This window comes from Podarcis pityusensis, assembly GCF_964106645.2.
Source record: "Podarcis pityusensis genome assembly, chromosome: 6".
Classification (NCBI taxonomy): Eukaryota; Metazoa; Chordata; class Lepidosauria; order Squamata; family Lacertidae; genus Podarcis; species Podarcis pityusensis.
The window spans coordinates 53,376,962-53,398,010 of record NC_138030.1 but is presented as its reverse complement, the minus strand read 5'-3'; the positions used below and the strand labels follow the sequence as shown (position 1 = coordinate 53,398,010).

The 21,049-nt window shown below is 39.8% G+C and overlaps 1 protein-coding gene and 2 long non-coding RNA genes across 4 annotated transcripts in view; 1 reads left to right on the top strand and 2 right to left on the bottom strand.

Annotated features, from left to right (window-relative positions):
* LOC308479127 overlaps positions 1 to 21,049 on the bottom strand; it is an 83,663-nt gene that overhangs the window by 52,805 nt on the left and 9,809 nt on the right. The window lies entirely within an intron of this gene.
* Positions 609 to 18,183, top strand: EFCAB14 (EF-hand calcium binding domain 14). 2 transcript variants are annotated; one of them, XM_081009452.1, is made up of 11 exons: positions 609 to 1,118; positions 2,700 to 2,848; positions 5,513 to 5,658; positions 6,927 to 7,025; positions 7,482 to 7,592; positions 8,253 to 8,354; positions 9,947 to 10,135; positions 11,714 to 11,794; positions 12,507 to 12,615; positions 13,867 to 13,998; positions 15,076 to 18,183. In XM_081009452.1, the coding sequence occupies exons 1-11, from the start codon at positions 889 to 891 to the stop codon at positions 15,249 to 15,251; spliced, it is 1,524 nt and encodes a 507-aa protein (XP_080865578.1). In that variant the 5' UTR covers positions 609 to 888; the 3' UTR covers positions 15,252 to 18,183. The 2 variants fall into 2 exon arrangements, with proteins under 2 accessions (XP_080865578.1, XP_080865579.1); XM_081009453.1 differs by having other exon boundaries at positions 611 to 1,118; positions 11,714 to 11,779.
* Positions 3,510 to 5,574, bottom strand: LOC308479154. The gene is made up of 2 exons (XR_013987511.1): positions 5,437 to 5,574; positions 3,510 to 3,715 (listed from the first exon to the last, which is right to left on the bottom strand). It is a non-coding gene; the product is annotated as an uncharacterized lncRNA (long non-coding RNA).

Sequence of the window (21,049 nt, the reverse complement as noted above, 5' to 3'; positions counted from 1 at the left end):
GTTTCTGCAGACTTATGCTAACTTGCGCATGATGCCCACTTTTTTATTTTCTAACCCTTCCAAACTATGTTTACTAGATCATCTAGGTGAAATTACCATCAGTGACCATTTTCCAATGGATATATATTAGAGGAACAGTGCTATTAATGTTAGCTCAGATTTATTCACAACTGTCTCAGATGGTTGCTTAAAGTTAAACCATAAACAGAACAGAACATGTTAACAAAAGACTTTGAGAAGCATCTGCTCCAATGAGATTCAAGGAGACCGAGTCTGAGCCCCAAGTGCATCTTGGTCAATGGCCGTCTCACTTTCCGACCGGAAGCTGCTCAGTACGTTTCGGTCATTACTGTGCTTAAAACTGACCTAATACCCCAAAGCTATATACAGTACTGGCCCTTTAATAATTTCTCTACGTTCTCGCTGTGGGCTGGCATTAACTGGCTCAGCAGCCAATGAGAATCCCCGAATACATCTACGGTTGAGAGAGGCGTTACAGGCGAAGAGGAGTTGCCCTTTTGTCCAATAGGAGCGGCCGATGCTGGTAGGCGCCAGAGCAAAGCCGTCCAGCCAGCTTCCTCAACCTTTTCCAGCCAATGGCAGCGCCTCGTATTGGCCGGCAGGCGCTGAGGGCGAGGAGGAAGCTGCGCCCGCTCAGCTGCCATGGGTCGGGCGGTTGTGGCGGGAGGAGCAGCCGATAAGAAAGAGCAGCAACGGCACCGCCGGCGTCTGAGGGCGCCGCGCCAGCCCCGCTGAGGCTGCTCCAGGGCGGTCGGGGAAACCTCCGAGACGCTGAAGCTGGCGAGCCGTGGTCCGGAGTTGGGAGCCCCTCCCGGGTTGCGCTGCTGCCCGGCTTCCCCGGCTCCTGCCCCGGCCCAGCAGAAAAGGATGAAGAAGCGCAAGGAGCTCAACGCGCTCATCGGGCTGGGCGGCGGGAATGGGGACCGGGGAAGCGGGAGCGGCGGCGGCGGGCGCAAGAAGAGACACCCGAGGAAAGGCTCCGCCTCGGGCCACCGGCTCCTCCGCACCGAGTCCGCCGAGAGCAGCAGCAGCAGCTCCTCCGGCCCGGAGTTCGGGGACGGCTTCGGACTCCCGGGCGCCCGCTCCCGCTTTGCCAAGTGAGGCCCGCAAGAGAAGCAGGGAGGGGTTGCGCTTGGGAAGGAGGGGGCGAGGGACCTCGGTCCGTGGAGGGTCAGGCATGGCTCGGGCAGGACGAGAGGAGTGTGAAATGTAACTTTAGATACGATGTATTATTAGTCGGGGGCTGCCCCATGCGGTATTTGGGACTCAAGAGTGGGTTGGGTGGGTAGGGATGAAGGGACGGAGTTGAGGTGCATGTGGAAGAGTTGATACGTGACTAGCTCCATCGGGAGTATGCTGAGAGGAGAGGGGTTGGGGCCTTGGGAGTGTAAGGTTGACATGATTGCAGCTGAGTTGGAAAGTTGGTGACTGGGTGGGTAACATTTGGGTGTGCTGGGGTTGAAAGTGAGTTAAGGCTACTGAGGATCTTGAGCAGATGTTAACACAAACAGTGAGTTTTTGTTCTGAGAGGGAAGCTGTCTGCGACATAAATAGCTGGGTGTGTTTCTGGTATAACTTGTTGCTCTTGCACTAAGCCCAGGTGTGTGGGTGGGACTACTAGTGCCATTCTTTTTGCTTGGTTATTGTCGTTTTGTTTATTTCATTTATTCAATTTATATCCCATGCTTCTTCCTGAAGGAGCCCGGGACTGTTCTGCTAAGCTGGTTGTTGTTTAGTCATATAGTCGTGTCCGACTCTTCGTGACCCCATGGACCAGAGCACGCCAAATATAGATCTCCTGAATATAGCTTCGGGTGCTCATAACCATGCTCTAATACATTTGATCTTGATTGATCTATACCTCTGGTTAATGCCTTTCCTGTGGTCTTTGGTGTACTTTCTACTGGTCAATGGCAATCTGATGTATTAAGTCTTCAGCGCAGTTTGTTGTAAAACAAGATTCTGTTTTTCTGGAAGAAGGAATCCTCAATACAGATGTGGGGAACCTTTGGCCCTTTTAAATGTGGTTGAACTACAACTCCTGTCAGCCCCAGCAAGCATGACAGTACAGCAACATCTGGAAGGCCAAAGGTTCCCTGCACCAGTTCTAATAAGACTTATCCCTAAATTCTGCTTTGTGGGTCATTGTGAAAAAAGGTCAAATTCCTTCAAGCTTATTAAAACAGAAATAGTTCTTACAGTACTTCAAATTTGATTATAACTCCCCCCCCCCAAAAAAAGCTGGCTGTAGTAATTTGTAATTAACGTTAAGACCAGGGAAATGTACAGAGTGCTAGATATTCTGATCCTGTGCTATTCTGTGCAAGTACCCTTTTGCCAATGTTTCCATTGTTGGATTAGGATACTAATCTAGAACATCATGACAAGTGCTCTTCCTTGAACATTTGTATCAAAAAAGGTAAAATATCAGCAAGAACTTGGATTACTAGATACTGAATAATTAATGGAATTCCTACAGTCAAGAATTAATAACAACCTCTGGGATTTAGGTGAAGGCCCTTGAATAATAAACTAGTTTCGAATTTATCTAGCTGTTTGCATTGGATTGAATTGTGAGAGAGTAATATATTGCATTAATATTGAATACAATGTAAGTGCCAATTTTGTGTGATATTTAGCCATTGTGATGTAGCTGAACCATTTATTTATTCATTTAGGGGTGACTACCTGCGATGCTGCAAGCTTTGCTACCCATTATGTGCTTTTGTCATTTTGGCTGCTTGTGTGGTAGCTTGTGTTGGCTTGGTATGGATGCAGGTTGCTCTCAAGGAAGACCTGGATGAATTAAAGGAGCGGTTTCGAACAAGTAAGTACTGATCTTTGGTTTTCCCTTTCTTTATAATAACTTGTGGGATATGGGACAAAGTCTTATATAGATGGTAATTGCCAAAAACACTCTTTATAGTCTGTTTTAATATGAAGCAAACATGCTGACAAATGGTCATTTGTGTACAAAATACTATAACTCTGTTACTAGGTGTTGTAACAAATCTTTTGCCATCCTCTATAAGCCACAGGTGATTAAAAACACATGGCCATACATGTATTTTTAAAGGCAGAAGCCATATTTATTGGCATATGTCTTATTTGAACTATTTAATGCTTACAAATCACGTAATTAGATTTCTGTGATCCTTGGTGAATGTGTTAAAAAAATTCAAGTACTCAAGAATATTTTGAAAGGCTGAGTTGCTAAAGTATCCTGAAAAATTGCAGCTGCTTTGTCTTGTGGGTGGCAGTGGGTAGACAAGTTCACATCTCTGTGTCATCTGATGGTGATTGTGAACAGGAAAGATCCATATTGATTTGGTCCCTTGCTAATTTTACTAGAAGTGTGAGATAGAAATTGTCATACAGAAATTCCAAGGAAGGCTAATACCATGAGGTGAAGGGAATTGCTTAGGAGGAAGTGATTTTCTTCAAAGCTGTTGATGCTATATAGCTATGAAAGATAAACAAACTACCAGTTCATTTGTAACCAAGCTTTTCTTCACTGTAAACTCCAAAACACGATCTGTTAATCTTGGAAGGTATACATGCATGTATTGATCATCACAGCAACTATAATTTGCCTTTTTGATATAATTTATATACATACCTGGATACTTGGTCCAGGTGATTTGTGAGACTATATACTGGCATATAACAAACCACTTTTGCTGTTGATCCAACTCTGTAGGGGAGAGGATTTCACAATTAATTGGTGTGTTTCCAGGAGGAAAACCACTAACGGCAATGGTGAAATACTATCTTGTTTTTTATTATGACACTTTCAGGTCACCCATCAGCTTTAGAGCTTAATCTTCAAAGCGCTATTCATTCTTCAAATAGGTTACTTGGTTTTATGTCTGTTAATGAACTGTCTTGAAAACATACTGTGTTGAATATGACAGTTTTTCTTATAGGCTGAGCAATTACTGCATTTCTCAGCTGTATTTGTCGCTTTTAAGACCTGAATTCTCTACTAAGAAAAAAATTAAAAACACAGTGTACTTAAAAGAGCTCTCTGGTGTTTGTTCTAAAAGCTTTAAATAGTTCTATCCAATCTTGTAAGTTTTGACAGGCATTCAGAATTCAATTTTATTTCATTTTACCGAGCTAGGTCCAAGGTCCATCAATCTAAGGTTGTTGTATTAATCTACAAAGCTCTGGACAACTTAAGTCCAACGGTACTTTAATGACTTCCTGAACCCTTATATCCTAGCTCAATCAGTTATATGATCTGTAGGAGCATTGCTAGTTATCCTTTGAGTCACTGAGGTTCAAATTATGTAGCCAGTAAAGCAAGCTTTCAGCATCATTGGCCCAGTCCTGCGAAATGCTGTTCTGGTTGAGATTCAGCAGACATCTGCTTTACTCTTTAAACTTTTGCTGAACACTTTTTATGTCACTAGGCTTATGTAAGCAATTAAGAAAAAAAGTAAATGTGATAACTGGTAGTTTTAGATTTTGTCAGTTTTAAGCTGCCTTGATATGTGTACACTGATAGTACACATATTTATGAAAAAATATAATAAAAATATTCTTGAATAAAACTATGTTTCTAGATATTAACAGACTGTTAAGTTTAATGGCAGAACTCTGTTATGAAAGAAAATTACTAAGGAGAGCATGCTCGGAAGCATATTTGAAACTTGAAAGAAAGAGGTTATATTATTGTATATACACTTCATAAAGTGGTAGTGGGAGTCCCATTATACTTAGTGGGTGAAATTCAGCGTTGTGCTCTTCCAACAGCCAGTATGGTATAGTGGTTAGTGTGCTGGAGTAGAACCTGGGAGACAAGAGTTTGAATCGCTGCTTGGCCATGAAGATCACTGGGTGATCTTGGGCCAGTCAGTCTCTCAGCATAACCTACCACACAGGGTTGTTGTGAGGATAAAAATTGGGGAGGGACTATATATGCCACCTTGAGCTCCTTGGAGGAAAGGTGGGGTATGAATGCAATTAATAATAAACAAATGTACAAGCAGCTTGGGTATTGCTTTTTTCTTGTTATGTTGCTGAAGCATATGACACAGCTGAAGTCGTAAGGACATAACAATGAATGAGTAAAAATGGAATTCAATAAAGATTACTAATAGTACCTTAGCATCATATTGTCTGTTCATCAAAATAATTCCAATGGTTATTTAGTCATTAGTGTATGTAACTCATTTCCTTGACAATAATAAACTGCCTCTTTAATTCAACTTCTCTCTCTTAAGAGCAGACACAGATTACAGGAAGGTGGTTCCTGCAATACATTTTATGATGTCTTTCACATATGTCTGTTAATCTACAACTTTGTTTAGCTTACTCTTTGTTCCTAAATGCACAGTGTGGAAGCTTGGCTAAAATCAATTCTAATATGTTTAGAATTCAGTCCCAAATTACAAAGCAATGAAGGCATACCTATTAAAGAATTCATGCTTGTGTTCTCAGATCTTCGTGTTGATGGATAACTATTGCTTCTGACTTTGTGTTTTAGTGGAGTCTAATCAAAAAACCTCATTCCAAGAAATTCCTAGATTGACTGAAGATCTGCTTAATAAACAAAAGGAACTGGAAAAGATTGAGAATGGAGATGCGGGATTAAGCAAAATATGGGTAAACATCACTGAAATAAGCAAACAGGTAAAGTAAGTGACCATTCAAGTAAAGTTATAATCTAAGCCATTTAAAATATGTCTTATAACATCTTAGTTGAGCCATTTGCTATTATTGGTATGATTGCTATTGAAGAGCAACATTCTGGGTCGACGTGTATGTTGACATTTTTTAAACTGGTAAAAGTTATTAATCCATTCTTTTTACTGTCTGTGATAGTACATAATGCTAAGCTATAAAGTATGGTTCCGTAAGCCACACAGTACATTAGTTGTGCGCTGGTTCATGCAACCCAAGGGCTCCTGCTTCACTTCTCCTTTGTGCAAGCAGGTAAACAAGCCATAATATAGGTAGGTTACAATAATTACCGAAGTTGGGGCCATGGTTTGCTTTCTCCCTGACAAACCATAGTAACTAAGCCACCAACAAACTATGATTTAGGAGTGGCTAAAGTGGTCATTTGTTAGGAGAAAAAAACATGATTTCATGTTCAGATGTTACTCAAAGCTGTTGACTTTGTGGTTTATTCATGTGCTTGTGTAAAGCAGCAGGGCATAAGCTGCATGCTCCAGCATGTGGCTTGCGCACAGTATGGATTTCTAAATATAGTTTAAGTCTTATGTGCAGTTGTGGCCATTGGCTTAGCTTGAGTTCTGACAATGCAATAAACCATGGTTTATTGTGACAGTAACAAGCATGCTGCCCTCTCCCTCTTCCTTTTGTGCTGCTGCTAAAAGGAAATAAGAAATTTTACTTCCACTTCATTTGCACTTGACTTGTTAATATTTGTTGCTTGCTTGAAACAAGGCAACTGCAAATCATTGGTTATGAAATTAGCTTGTTTCAACAAATCATATTCAAAAGGAAACTGAGAAGCGTTCTCATGGAAGGAGTAAACATAGAAAGTCTGCACAATTGGATTGTTCCTAATTTTTTAAAAGAATGTTTAGTGACTCTAAAAGCTGGGAAGGAAGTGTGTGCTTTTTGAATTTTTGCCTGTTTAGTGTATTTCAGTAGTTGGAAAATGTTTCCTTATACCCCACTTCTCTTATGATAGAAGAGTTAATGGTGCTTAGAAGTTAGCAGTGAGCTAGCAACCTGCTTAATCAGTAGGCTGATACTGACGAATCCACCAGTAGATTCTGAGCAAAGTGTTACCATGGTTGTGCCTAGTTGTATGTAGTACAGACTCTGGAGGCTTCCCAGTATTAGGTGCTGTGCCATTTATGTTTAAATGATTTATCTGTACCCTCTACTCTGAGAGAGAATGAAATAACATCTTCCTCTCGTTTTAGATTTCTTTGTTGATGTCAGCTGTAAATCACCTCAAAACGAACATTAAATCTGCTTCTGATTTGATTAATCTTCCTGTCACAGTAGAAGAGCTTCAGAAAGTATGTGCTACACCAAGTATATTGTGTTTATCAAATTCTGCAAGCTACAAAAGTATTTTGAATCAGAGTTTTTTGAACCACTGCTATCAGTGTACAATGGTGTTAATCACTTGTAGGAAGTATGTAGGTGGGAAATGATACTGCTGCACTGGGTCACATTGCATAATGTCAGGATGTGCGCAGTTTGTTCAGTATGACTCTCCCATGTGGTTTTTTGTAAGGTTATATGGGTTGTTTGTATTGTATTGCTTGGTATTTTGGGTTGGGGCTGCATGTTCGTGTTTGCATTGTTGTATTATATTACAAGTTTCTAAATGTAACCTGCCTTGGGATCTTAAGTGAAGTGTGGTGGTTATTATTATTTATTAGCTACTCTTCTGGAATTAATACATTTAAGTCTCACACTTTTTAATATACCACTGATACTACAAGATTATGATTGGGTTTTTTCCCCAGAGTGTTGCTACTATAGGTAGCACTGTAACTAGTGTTCATCATGATGTTGAGAGTATGCAGGCAGCAATTGAAGAACATAAGAAAACTATAGAGACACTCCAAAATGAGATGGTAAGGACTTGTATTAATCTGATAGTAGTTCATTCTGTGATAATTCCCATATGAACTTCATTTTGGCTATGTCATTTGACAGTAAAAAATGTCTTTTTAAAGGCAATCAATGTTTTGGATGAAAATCTGTATTCTCCAGTTTATTGTTGCAGAACTCCATGTTAAAGTTTAACAGGGATGGGAAGCTTAAGTCTTTCAGATTCCTAGATACTATAAACAAATTTGTAAATATTGGTCATCTTTGAGGATGTAAATAAGTTAACGATTAATGCCCAGTTAATAGGAGATTGGGTGTCTAGCCTCAATGGACTTTCCTGATCCACCCTCTTCATATGCTCCTTGTACTATTTCTTAAATCAAGCAAAGCAAGTAAATGTGACTTTAATTATAACAAGAACCTTTTGAGTAATCGCATGCTGAGGGAGCATCACATATCTCCCATGTTTCCTAACTGCTTTCCATCCATACAATACTTGTCATATTGTACTTGTTTATTTATTTTGAATCTCTTAAATACATTTACATGGAGCACCAGTATATTTGTGTATATCACAGTCTGCTACCCTCTGTCTTCCTAGTTTTGTGTTTGTGAAAGCTTGGTTCCCATGTTTAAAGTTTAAATAACTGGTTTCAAAAATTCATTTTTACTACTTTTATTAGAGTGAACTCGCAGAAGATGTTAGAGCAAAGCAGCTGCCTTCATTTCCCTCCTCTCCAACCCCCCAAATAAGTGAGAAGAATCTGACAGACAGTTGTAAACAGGTACAGCTTGTTGCTGCTTTAGATGCTTTGCAAATCAGTATTTCAAGATTTCTGTAAAACTATTTTAAACTAGGATTCTGGGACAAAGAAGAAACTGTCAGCCTCTATTTTAAGGAAACATGGGTTGATATTTAAGATTAGTTATACTTGGAGTAGACCAGGGGTAGGCAGCCTAAGGCCCGTGGGCTTCTCAGTCTGGCCCGTGGGTGGTCCGGGAATCAGTGTGTTTTTACATGTGTGCTTTTATTTAAAATTCATCTCTGGGTTATTTATGGGGCATAGGAATTGGTTCATTCCCCCCCCCCCCACAAAATATAGTCCGGCCCACCACATTCTCTGAGGGATGGTGGACCGGCCCACGGCTGAAGAAGGTTGCTGACCCCTGGAGTAGACTGATTGAAATTGGTGTCGTGGTCATTAATTTCACAGGATCTATACTGAATAGAACTTCATAGAAACATAGAATTATTGAGTTGGAAGGAACCATAAGGATCATCTAGTCCAGTGATGGCCAAACTTGGCCCTCCAGCTGTTTTGGGACTTCAGTTCCCATCATCCATGACCACTAGTCCGTTAGCTAGGGATGATGGGAGTTGTAGTCCCAAAATAGCTGGAGGGCCAAGTTTGGCCATCACTGATCTAGTCCAACCCCCTGCAAAGCATGAATCTTTCGCCCAGGTCTGTGTCTAACCATTAGTGAAATTCAGTTTCCTAGGCAGAGAGCAGAAATAAAAGAGAATATGACAGTCTTCATAATAAGAAGCTGGATATTAATTTTAGGTTGTGATTTGTGTAATAGTCTCTTCCCTCAATCCCTTGTATTGCATAACATCCAGCACAATGTGGAGTTCTGGAGAACTAAGAAGCTTTCTCACACACTATTCTGAGGCAATTTAATTCATTTTAATTAATTTATTGTCCAACTGTGAATTCTGAAAATTGAGCAATATGTCTTTCTTTGCTTGTTAAAAAGGAAAAACATACAATTTCTTTGAAAGAAACCATCAATATTAAAACAGCCAACAACATGGCAGTTCTTGAAATAGATCTCCTAGCTTTGTGGTTAGTCATTTGCCCTAGTTAATTACTTAATTAGTGAGTAGTAAATTGCTATGCCCACTTGTCAAACTGCCTTGCAAAACACTGGCAAAGTGTATTTATTATAAAATAAAGGTATCAGTAAAATATATTAAATAACACAGTGGTATTAAAACAACATGTTGGCAACTTATTTTGTTTGATCTGTTAGGCTTTGTACTCTTTGAAGGAAGCTTGCACTAAAAGAACTGAACATAAGGCCTGTGAGATTTAGCACACCTGTTTTCACAGAGGGTAGTTGCTGAAACCCAGCTTTCAACTTTCAAAGAACTAACAGACCTCCTTCATTTAAGGATTTGTCAAGTGGCTCTAAACCCTATTTGAGCTGCACTCCAATGACTCTTGGGAATACTCTTTGCTGAATTTAGGGATTTATTTATGCCAGCATAGAGTCAAGCTGCAGATGAATGACAACAATTGCATAAGTATAAACTGCTTACTCTTAGTTATTGCTGTTTCTATAATGTAAGAACATTTTTTTCTGTGTTGAACAGGATAACCAGTACCTACATACCTCTATAGAAGAGGTAAACTCTACCCTAATGTTGTACCAGAAACAGAATGATTTAAAACTTTTCAATATGGACTCCACAGTTGGCAATCTAAGTTGGAGAGTTGCTTCATTAGAAAATCATATGACAGTGAATAAACTGGAAAAAAGAGAAAACCTGACCCTTGGCATGGTAAGTGCCTAGCTATTGTGGGTGTTTGAGAAACGAATTTTTGCAAAACAGTTATGTTTGCTGTATGCTATATGGATTAGTTGTGCTGCATAGTGGTTGAACTGATACTGGGAAAGCCACACTTTCCAAAAATAAATTGCAATTTACGCTTGGTGTGTGGAGTTGTAAATGCTAACTATAGTGAAAGAGGCCATTCTCTAGTTATCTGGATTCCTTCTATCACAAGCTTTGCACTGAATTAATGAATTTCTGCAACAATATGAGCTGTCAGTTGGATATTCAGTGATGCTTTCTGTGTTACTGTGGATCTTGGTCACCTTGAATTTCTAATTTGCTTGTACAGCTTTTGTTGACTGATAATTTGAACAGTAAAATCCACTATACTCTTAATGTCTATGAGAACTATGCTTCAGTTTTATTACAAAGTTAAAACTGCAGTCTTACACACTTCTTGGGAAGTAAGCCCCATTTATGTCAGAGGGAGTTGTTTCTGAGTCGACATGCATTGGATTGGACTTGGATTGCAAGATTGTATGGATACAGTAGTAGTGTTTGCATTGCAAGTAAGAGCCTACCTGAATCAATTAATATTTGTTGCAGCATTTTGTGTAGCTACTCTCATCTGACTATGCATTGAGACTCTGCACCTAGAAAACTCTTGTACGTTAATAAGTAGCCTGAAATGTTGACAAAGCCAGATTCTACATGCCTACTTCAAGTTTTCTCACCGAAAACATTTTTCTTTCCATGTTCTGCAAGATTTTGGGACATATTGGGATGAAAAGAAAAGGAGCTGGTGGAACTGGCTGTCAGAATGGCAACTTGGCTGGGCACTAGACAAAATGATATTTTTCTGTGATTCTGTTCTTTTTTAAAAAATTAAACACAGGAATGGAAGTACTATGGTGAAATGGCAAACATCTAGAGCAAGTGTAATAGTTGAATGTATACTTTAATGTTTTTAGGGGATTAGAAATCTCAAATAATGAAGCTGGAAATCTTGGCCATATGTAGGACTGAAAACTGTATAATACAATTGCCACCTGAGATGGCAAATGTAGAAGGAAGGCTAGGAGAAACTGTATTGATCAGACTGTATTGGACATTGGCACTAAAATGTGTAACTCTCATTAGATTTTGGTTGTTCAGCATATTGGATCCCCAGCTTCACCTTTCTGGCAGCACTGCTCTGTGTGTGTTCCTGTTGTACAGTTATTATACAGTCATGCTGATGTAATTACTAATGCAGTGGCAGCCTTATTGATATGCTATTTCAACCTCCAGTGTACTTCTCTTTCTATTTTCTTAAATAGCCACTGGGTTGTGTTAGTTGCAGACTAGGACTGTCTGAGCTTCCATTGATCTCAGCATGTCCTGGTGAGCCTTGTATATTAACTTTTCTCTCCAATATAGTTGTTCAAATAATAGGTCTTGCTGCTTACTCACACAGCTACATTTTAATATATTTGTGATTACTAGCTAGTCCTAGGGTGTTCATTTCTTGTATCGCTTAAGGGTAAACTATATTTTAGAAGAAGACACAAACATAAGCCTTTCTTTTGGTTTTGCTTTTTGCAGGTGGGCGACTTAACTACCTCGGTGAAAGTAGAAAATGAACCAAGGAATGAAACTACTACTGAAAAGGTACAGGGCATGGAGGTAATTCTAGGGAAACCAGAAGTAGTGTTTAAAAGCAAGCCATATCATATTAGTACACATTTTTTTCCTGCTTTCCCTAATTTACCCATAAAGACTGGAAGGTGTGATAACAAACTCCAACTAAGGAAATATGCAAAATGGTACAGCTTCAAATTAGAATAAATCTATTCTTCAATGTATTAAACTATATATGCTGGAGATCTCTCTGGCTTGCTCTTAAAAGCAAGCTACATGTTGCACACCAGAGAGACACTCTAAGATCTTCCTAGGTAATAAGAACTTACTAAGGATAAACAAGGTTATGCAGATTTTGATAAAAGGAAATGACCATTTTAAATGCTGGCTGGGAGAGGTTGGTTGGTGCAGCGTATCTTATTTTTCACAAATAAAGTACTTGTACAGAAAATGCTATAGTAAACTGGTCCTGTTGAATATGTTCTTCTTTTGTCAGGTTAGTGGGCAAGTGAAATTATTATTTTATTTTGGCCTTATTGGTCTATGGAAAAAGTGTATTGTAGCATCTTAAAGATTATGTTATCTAATCCTATGGCCACCATAATAGGCCACAGGGGTTCTATAGAACATATGGGTGATATGATGCTTATAGATGAAGTACTTAGACTTCTGAACTGTGGAATCTTGCAGTTTATTACAACTTAGTCTGAAATTGGAAGTGTTTTTTCATGGAAATATTTCTGTTGGTATTGTACAGAATATAGAAAATGGGGATTCTCAGGTATCTATGTTAAGAGAGAAGCTGCAGCTGATCAACGCTCTGTCAAGCAAACCAGAAAGTGATCGATCTGAAGCATTGAAAAAAGGTGAATGTTGCATATAGTTTTACTTCCTACACTAAATTACTATACTGCTGCTTTAGCTTATTTAATCATGAGTCACTTGCACTACAGTTCCTTGGACAAACGAGCAAACCGGGTGCTGAAAGGAGTGGAAATATGTCTGATAGCTGGCCTCTAGGTACGAGCTTCTGACCGAAGCCTCTCATAGCTCATAGCAAAGACAAATAACAAGAAGTGTAAAAATATAAGTGCTTACTTTGGAAGGAAAAACTATTAACAGAACCACATTATTAACAGGAACAATTAAGGCATGTACAGTTCAGTTCCAAATTTATCACTTCTATCACTTTCAGCATATGAACTGCTTTGATTGTTCAAGTAAGCATTTATACATGTATATCACTCTTACTGTGCTGTAATGAAAAGGCAAGGTAGCTATCATGTCAAAGTCCCCAATAAATGATCAGTCAAAATATTTTTCTTTGCCTTATTGAGTTAATACTCTAGCATAGAAACACACGTGCCACATCAGTAAGGCTAGGTTATACATTTGAAATGCGCTTTTCCATTCAAAATGCACAAGAAGAAGCAAGTTGGAAAAGACTGGGCCATTAGTTTTCCATGTTCAAAGGGGAAAGCCCTCTGCCTCATTAGAAGATGCTTTCTATAAAATGTTAAAATCTGGGGTTACCAGTGTGACACCCACTAGCACCAATGCGTCCACCAGTACCAGTAAATATACTCTCTGAAATCTGCAATACGTGAGTGTCTGTTTGCTCTTTTGGCTCAGTTCCTGTTTGCACTGGCTCAATCTCTCCTACATTGAACATGCTCCCTTTAAAGATACCCATGTTACATTGGATGCCAGAATTGGACACCCCCCTCCAGTTGGAACAAGGGGAGAGGTGCAGTGAGCTTCTTAATGAGAGAGTGCAGTGGTAGCTGATGTAGATGCCTTTCCCCATAGGCTGGGAGGGGGGGCATGACTGCACCACTTTGCTCTGCTGCTTTTTCTGTTCTTTTGGATGTAGAAATCCTTTTGTGACTGGCACCGATGGCACTTTTTCAAAATTTCATAGATGCCCACTAGCCCACAAAGGTTGCTGCCACCTGCACTGATTTTTCCACTAATGACATCTCTGTTATGTTACTGTGTTGAAAGTGCCAAATTATGTTGGATACCATCTTCATGTAGCCTCCCTTTTTGAAGCATAATTGCCTTCCACCTACTCTTGCCAGATAATTAGCAACAACTACTGTAAAATTTCTTGACAGGAGGAAAACTCCAGAGCACTACATCAAAGCCTACAAAGCTTCCAAGACTTTCTTCAAGATCAGTTGGCAGCAGTTTTGAGGGGAATAGACACCCAAGAGACTTGTCATTACCTGGAATATCCAACATAGAAGGTAACCACATATGGTTGGAAATGAATGGACCATAGAGAACATTTTTCAAATGTAGCATAAACAATCCCAAAGGACCTCTCCAAGCTGAGTGAATGTGCAGTAAAATAGCAAATCGATTCAGTGCAAACAAGTGTAAAGCGATGCATGCCTGGGTAAAAAGATAATTTTATGCACTTACGGAGTCTGAAATGGCAGTAGGTGGCCAGGAACAAGACCTTGAGGTCATAGTGGGTAGCTCAAGAATAGCATCGCAATTGCAGCCAGTCTGAATCCTTAAGATTATGGAAAATGCAGTGGTAAACATTTATGCCTGCTCAAAAGCCTGCAAAGATGGGTAACTTAAGGGAGGTAGATTCTTGTCTGTTTGGATATTTTAAAAAGATTTGTGCAGTTGCAAGTTGCATGCTGTTCAGCCATAAGTGTTCAAAAGTAGAGAAAACAGTGGTGAAGATGTATAAAAGATATACAGGGTGAACTGAAACACTGACCAGGATTTATTTGGCAGAAGTACAATTTACTTTGTAATGTTCTCAAGCAAATCTGAGGTTTCTGGTTCAAACTGTTGAGAGAGGTCCAATATTTTAGCAAATCAATGTTGCTTTTGTTTAAATGTCCACAGAGAATGATTCTCTTTTGGGCTGATTCACATCTAGCAATCTGAGAATGAGTCATGCCTCACTTACCCCCTGTTATCACTTCCCCTCCTTACCTTACATGCTGAGAAAATATTCTGCTGTGCTATGTTTAAGCCACAGTTTCCTGTTAGCTCTGAACTGGGAAACTGGGTGAATTTTGACTAACAACCTGGTTTCATATCCTGATTAGTAATGAGAAACTGGTTTAAACGAATGGCAAAAGAAGCAGCAACGTTGGCATGCAAGGGAAGGAGGATTGTGGAGGCCCAGTGCTAGTAGTTCTTGGCTTAAAAAACCAGCTCTTTATCTACTGGAATGTATATTACAGACCATATATTGTGTATTTTGTGTGTCTGGTGGAAAAAGCTACTGCTGCTGCAGGAAAGTGTTAATACTTCTTAGCTACTGTCTGTTCTTTAAAATTATTTGTTCCTTCTTGCAGACCTTCAGGATTTATTCAGGACCATCAGCCAAGACTCTGATGGCAAGCTATCCTATGAAGACCTGCAAAAACTGGTTGGATCTGCAGTGTATGATTCCCAGAGCTTTAAAGAATTTGATACAGATGGAGATGAGAAGTATTCCTTACTGGAACTAAGGATGGCTTTAGGTTTATAGTATCTCTACATATATAAATAACAGTATTGAAGGACTACAGTAGCTATACAAGAGAAACTGATAAGTTAAAAGCTACATCTGGCACTTTCTGAATTATATACTAATCTTTGCAGCTAACTTAGTGTACATGTTGACACCGTTTTAATTTTGTGTTCTTTGGAAAATATGGAAAGCTTCTAATTTTTTATTTAATTTAAGAAATACAGACTCCTCAGATTTTCAATTTTGAACCTCTAATCCCGAGATTATTTGGTAATGCCTAAACTCTGTTGACAAGTAGAGGGCACATAGGTGCAACTAAATTTTCTCTGGATTGAGGCTTGGAGGATTATATTCTGCCATGGTTTTGGATAACTGGGCTGCACCTTAAATTGCACTAAGAATTTTAGCTCAAAGTTTTTATTTCCCTTATAAGGGAAGCACTTGTCTTCAAATTAGAATATGTGTGTATATATTGACAGACATGTATTTTATATTTCAAATTTGCCTTAAATTAGCTGCACTTTAGAATAAAAAAATAAAAGCATCTATCTTCACAGGATGGGGGCTCTTTTCCTTGTAAATATTTAAAATTGAATCAATTACATCTGAGTCAACTTGGCAATCTATTAAAAGTAATAAGGATCCCAAAGTAAGTTGTGTTGGAGGAGGCTGGAAAGACATGTTTCTCCTTAGGAGCACACTTTGGGGATCTGCTTTTCCCACAGTTGCATGGGAATCCATGGATAACTTTCAGAAACTAAGATACCTGTCTACCAGACTCTCAGAAGGACTTTTGCTCCTAAAGATGAGATGAAATAAAGTTCCTGTTTATTTTATACTTTGAACCACGGGAAATAAGATTAATAACTAGTTCTTTCCCTCTGGCATTCAATTTCATATGGATTGTTTAGTATTAAATTTTTTTAGAAGATGTGCAGTTACTAGCCTTTCTGTAGACTTTCCCTCTTATTTTGGCTAAAATTTATTGAATTAAATTTCCTCACCTTAATACAGATCTCAACAAATCAGAGGTCGTGTTACATGGGGGTTATGTTCCTGGTCAGGAACCCCTGGAACCAGGGCCCCTGCATGTTGGAGGGCTGCTTGCCCAGGTGGGGGAGGCTGTACAAGGGCTCTGACAGCGTCCTAGAGTCCTCCCATCTCCCTTCCAAACCCTAGTAAGTGCTTGCCCAGGCAGGAGGGCTCTGGGACCCTGTAAGCCTCTAATGGATAATCCCACAATCACAGCTCTGCACAGGTGTGTGTTGGGGAAATAAAGATTGGGATTCTGCCACTCTCCATGTATTTATTTCCCCACCGACCTGCGCAAAGCTGTAATTGCATTAGTAAAATAAGCATAGGTTGTGACTTACCTGTACTCTCATTTTACTTCTGTCATGATTTATGTGAGCCAGGAAAAGGTTGGGGATATTTGGGGCCAAACATGAAGTGTATCTTTGCATTTGTACAAAGTGTTGTTTTTTAAAAATAGCAGTGTGGTGTCCTGATCCAGGTTGGCAATGTGGCATGAGTAAAGTTAAAAAAAAAGGATGGTAAAGGACCCCTGGATGGATTAAGTCCAGTCAAAGACAACTATGGGGTTGTGGTGCTCATCTCGCTTTCAGGCTGAGGGAGCCAGCGTTTGTCTACAGACAGCTTTCCGGGTTATGTGGCTTGCATGACTTAAATCACTATTGGTGTATGGAGGAGCGTGACGAGTGCCAGAGTGGGGATTCGAACCACCGACCTTCCAATCAGCAAGCCCAAGAGGTCCAGTGGTTTAGACCACAGCGCCACCCGCGTCCCTTGTGGCATGAGTAAAGGTAAAGGTATCCCTGACCGTTAGATCCAGTCGCAGATGACTCGGGGGTTGCGCGCTCATCTCGCTCTATAGGCCGAGGGAGCCGGCGTTTGTCCACAGACAGCTTCCAGGTCATGTGGCCAGCATGTCTAAGCCGATTCTGGCGAGCCAGAGCAGCGCACGGAAATGCCGTTTACCTTCCCGCCGGAGCAGTACCTATTTATCTACTTGCACTTTGACATGCTTTTGAACTGCTAGGTTGGCAGGAGCTAGGACTGAACAACTGGAGCTCTCCCCGTCGCGGGGATTCGAACCGCCAACCATCTGATCAGCAAGCCCAAGGCTCTGTGGTTTAGATCACAGCGCCACCTGCGTCCCTGTTGCATGAGTAGAAGAGGGTTAACCCTCCCTGCTCCCAGTATCATTGTTGTGATGAAAATCCTGCCTTCTGAAATTGTCTCATAGGGCAAATAGCTTGTGGGAGGGATTTCCATTGGGATCACCACACAGAGAGTAAAGATTAACCCATTGATTCAGCACCGCAGTCCATATCTGGATTGGGGACTCCACATGTGCTGTTTTAAAAAGTGTGTGCAAATGTGAAGAGTCTGTTGATGTATACTGCAGCTTGGTCCTTTTTACAGTTCCTTTGCTTAAACTTAAGAACTCTTTGATATTTTAAAAGGATTTTACCTTTTCACTTTTAATTTGATCAGCAAAGTAACACAACAAAGTACAGACTTTACAGTCATCTGAATATGCATGCCATGGACAATAATAATAATACTTTTATCTATATGCCACCTATCTGAGTTGCCCCAGCCACTCTGGTCGCTGTTAACAGAAGACTAGTGTACATGGAGGTCTGATATAATGTTGGTTTACTCTAGAGTAGATGGAAATGATTCCTCCGAAAACAGTACAATAATGAAAAGCCTTGAAAACCAAATTTGTCTCATAGGTTCTCTAATTTTTTACTACCAGTTTCCTACCTGGGCAAGTTGACCTTGCCCAGTGAAGTAGAAAAATATTTCAAGATTACTGAAAACCAGTGCTCTCTCAGACAAGTATCAACCACTTTTTTAATCTGCTTTCTGTATAAAACTGTTGACCAAATTAAATGAAGCAATAAAAATAACTTGGCTAGTATTTATTTGTACCTATGTAATATGATTGTATGCCAAATTGTTGAAGGTATTTTTGGAAGATTAGTTTGTATGGTTAATATGGAAGGAAGCTCTTTTCTAGCCCCACTCTTAAGCAAATAACTGACAATTGTTTAATTTTTCTTTGAGGTGTATATTTACCATAATAGGGAATCCCATTCAAATACTTTGGAATATTCATGGCTCGCTGGATGCTCAACTACTAAAGTGATAGTCCTCCGGAACTCTACCATCTCAGTTTTCATGAAGGGAAACATGTTTGGAAACCATCTCACTTCAAAGGATGCCTCTCATGCAGAAAGCTTTCCAAAGCCCAGTTTATGTTGCCTCAGCAGCAAGGGAATTGTACAGAGACTTGTGTGTTGCTTTAATTACAGTATATGGCTCCTTCCCACAGTAGCATTTTCCAGCTCCTGAGTGTGTGTGTGGCACATGTGGGAGAGAACCACATCATTCAGCAAACTCACATGAGTCCATTTTGCTGGTGTGATGTGGGGACCGATGATAAAAAGTAGGTCTCCACCCATCTCTGATAACATGAACTGGGTCTAATTTCTTCTCTCTGAAGAAGAAACCAAGTACTGTGGTTAGAACAATAGTTGCGTATGTTAACAGGAACATCCATGGGGCTGTGAAGACTATAACACCAATAACATACCAAGCAGAACTAAATCATGTATTCTAGGGAATACTGTTTTAGCTCAGGTTGCTAACGGTTTGCTGCTTGTGTTTTACAATGCAAGTGTTTTGCTATATTTTGTAGGCTGTGGAGCACACAGCCCTGTGCAGTAGTGCTAATGTAACTTCTCCCAGCAACATATGGAAATAAAGGAGGGAAATGGGTTTGAGCCACAAGCTTAAATCCAAGCTTCTGTTCAATGTTTAGTATCCTCAGCATTGTGATGTGGCATTCTGTGTTGGGAAGAAGCACATAGATGGTTATAGCTATGGTTAGCTTTTTTACCTGCTTCTTCAAGAATGCCAACGAAACTGGGATAGCCACTTTAGTGCTGCAGTACTGAAGGCCTTTGGGTGAATACTGAGTTTCTTATTTTAACACTTTTGGAATGCTTCCAGTGAAGATGAGGCATTCTCTGAAAACTGAAGTGATCCCTGTTGCCCTTCAGCCAAGATTGAAAATATGTTGGTTGAGAATTAATACACAATAATAAAATTTGTTTGTAGCATCTCTTGTGATGGCAGAAATGAAACTGATGTGTATTTATAAAACAAATGTGTGACTTAAAACATTTGGTTTGGAGTGGTCATATAAAAAGAGGATTTAATAGTAAGGACTCCACAGCATTAAGAGCAAGAGACAGTTTATTTTTCTCTGAAGTATTTAAGACAGCTGCTTCTTTGGTGCTGGAAAGGTTGTATTGATCTTGTCCTTTGTGTGTTTTAGCTACAGTGAAGAGAACTAAAACTATCCAGGAAAAGTTGAGCTATTCCATGTTCATATCCTCCAGTGTTTCTTGTCTTAGGAGAAGCTTTTCCGCATAGGAATAGCCAGTCAGTTTTGTGGGTTTTTTTTAGAATTTTGAACAGAATTATTTGCTAAGATTCTTAGCTTTGCTTTGGTTTATTTTCTTTATAATTTGTGTTAGCCTATTGCACTAAATATTTTAGTTGAGCGTTGTGTAAATAATTTATTTTAAGCTGGCCTTCCATATATATTGGCTGAATTGCTGACATCTTATAAGCAAATTGGATATCTTTTAGAACTGTAGAAAAACTTGTATGAATTAAAGCTGGTTTTAGCTACAGAATTTTGCACCTATCATGCATTTGTGAATGTCAAATTTAAATAAAAACACTTTGTTTGGGGTGTAATTGGCATTTTATTTTCAAAATCAAATTTTATATTAAGGAAATGCTTTGCAGCATAAGCTGACAAGATGTTTATTGCTGTTCAAAGCTTGCAGGCGGCTCAGTTCAGAAATGTTAAAAATTGTGTGGCTTTCATTCCATTATGCACACAGTTGGGCAGATTAATCTTTTCCTGTGCTAATAATTCTCCACATTGACACTCATCTCATCCAATTCACTTGTTCCATTAGTGCAAGGATTTACATTGGTGTAATGGAACTTCCGCTCTTTTACCTGTGTGTGTGTACCCTGTACCTATCCCCTATCTGCTCTGGAGAGTTGGGGGAACCATGGGGATAAGTTTTAGGGGGCATACAGGGAAAGGAGAGAGGGAGAGGAAGAGAGTTAGGTTGCACAAGCAGAAATCCTCCTGCCGGTGGAACATGGTTGTAGCACTAGTTTGACTACAACCCAGAGACTTCATACCATTTTGGGATTGGACCTGAGCAGCATACTCCTGGGGTTCTTACCTGAATGCCAGGGATTGAACCTGGAACTTTTCTATATCCTAAGCATGTTCTGTCCCACTGAGCTGCAGCCTTTCACATACAATAGAAATCAGAATGACAAACCAACACAGTCGGTTTTGAAATTGTTCTGCATCTGGTCTTTATTTGGGGTACAATTAAAATCATGAAGACTTGCTGGTTCATCTTACTGCTAGGCAGAGATGCTGCTACAGAGATTGTATGCCTCCTTTGTCAACGTGGCAGATTTCAGAGGTGAGTTGAATGGCATGCTTTTGGTTCGGATACTCGAGCAAGGGTAAGAAGCTGAATGCTCAAGCAGTGGCGGCATGTGAGAGAGCACGCAGGTGCATGGTATTTCCTGAAACACTGGCTTGTATGGCTCTTGAGCTGATGGGATGGAATCGCCACTGCTATCTATGGTGATTTCACTGGCCGAGAAGCTGTCTTGTGGTTTTCGGATGCTATCAGACTTTGGACTGCAGGCTTCTGCTTTATTTCCAGGTTCAGCTT

Excerpts from the sequence above, each read along its gene's own strand:
- EFCAB14 (XM_081009452.1), top strand. The coding sequence starts at position 889 with ATGAAGAAGCGCAAGGAGCTCAACGCGCTCATCGGGCTGGGCGGCGGG. Across the intron at positions 2,849-5,512 it reads AAAGGAGCGGTTTCGAACAA|TGGAGTCTAATCAAAAAACC; the intron begins GTAAGTACTGAT and ends TTTGTGTTTTAG. Across the intron at positions 5,659-6,926 it reads TCACTGAAATAAGCAAACAG|ATTTCTTTGTTGATGTCAGC; the intron begins GTAAAGTAAGTG and ends CTCTCGTTTTAG.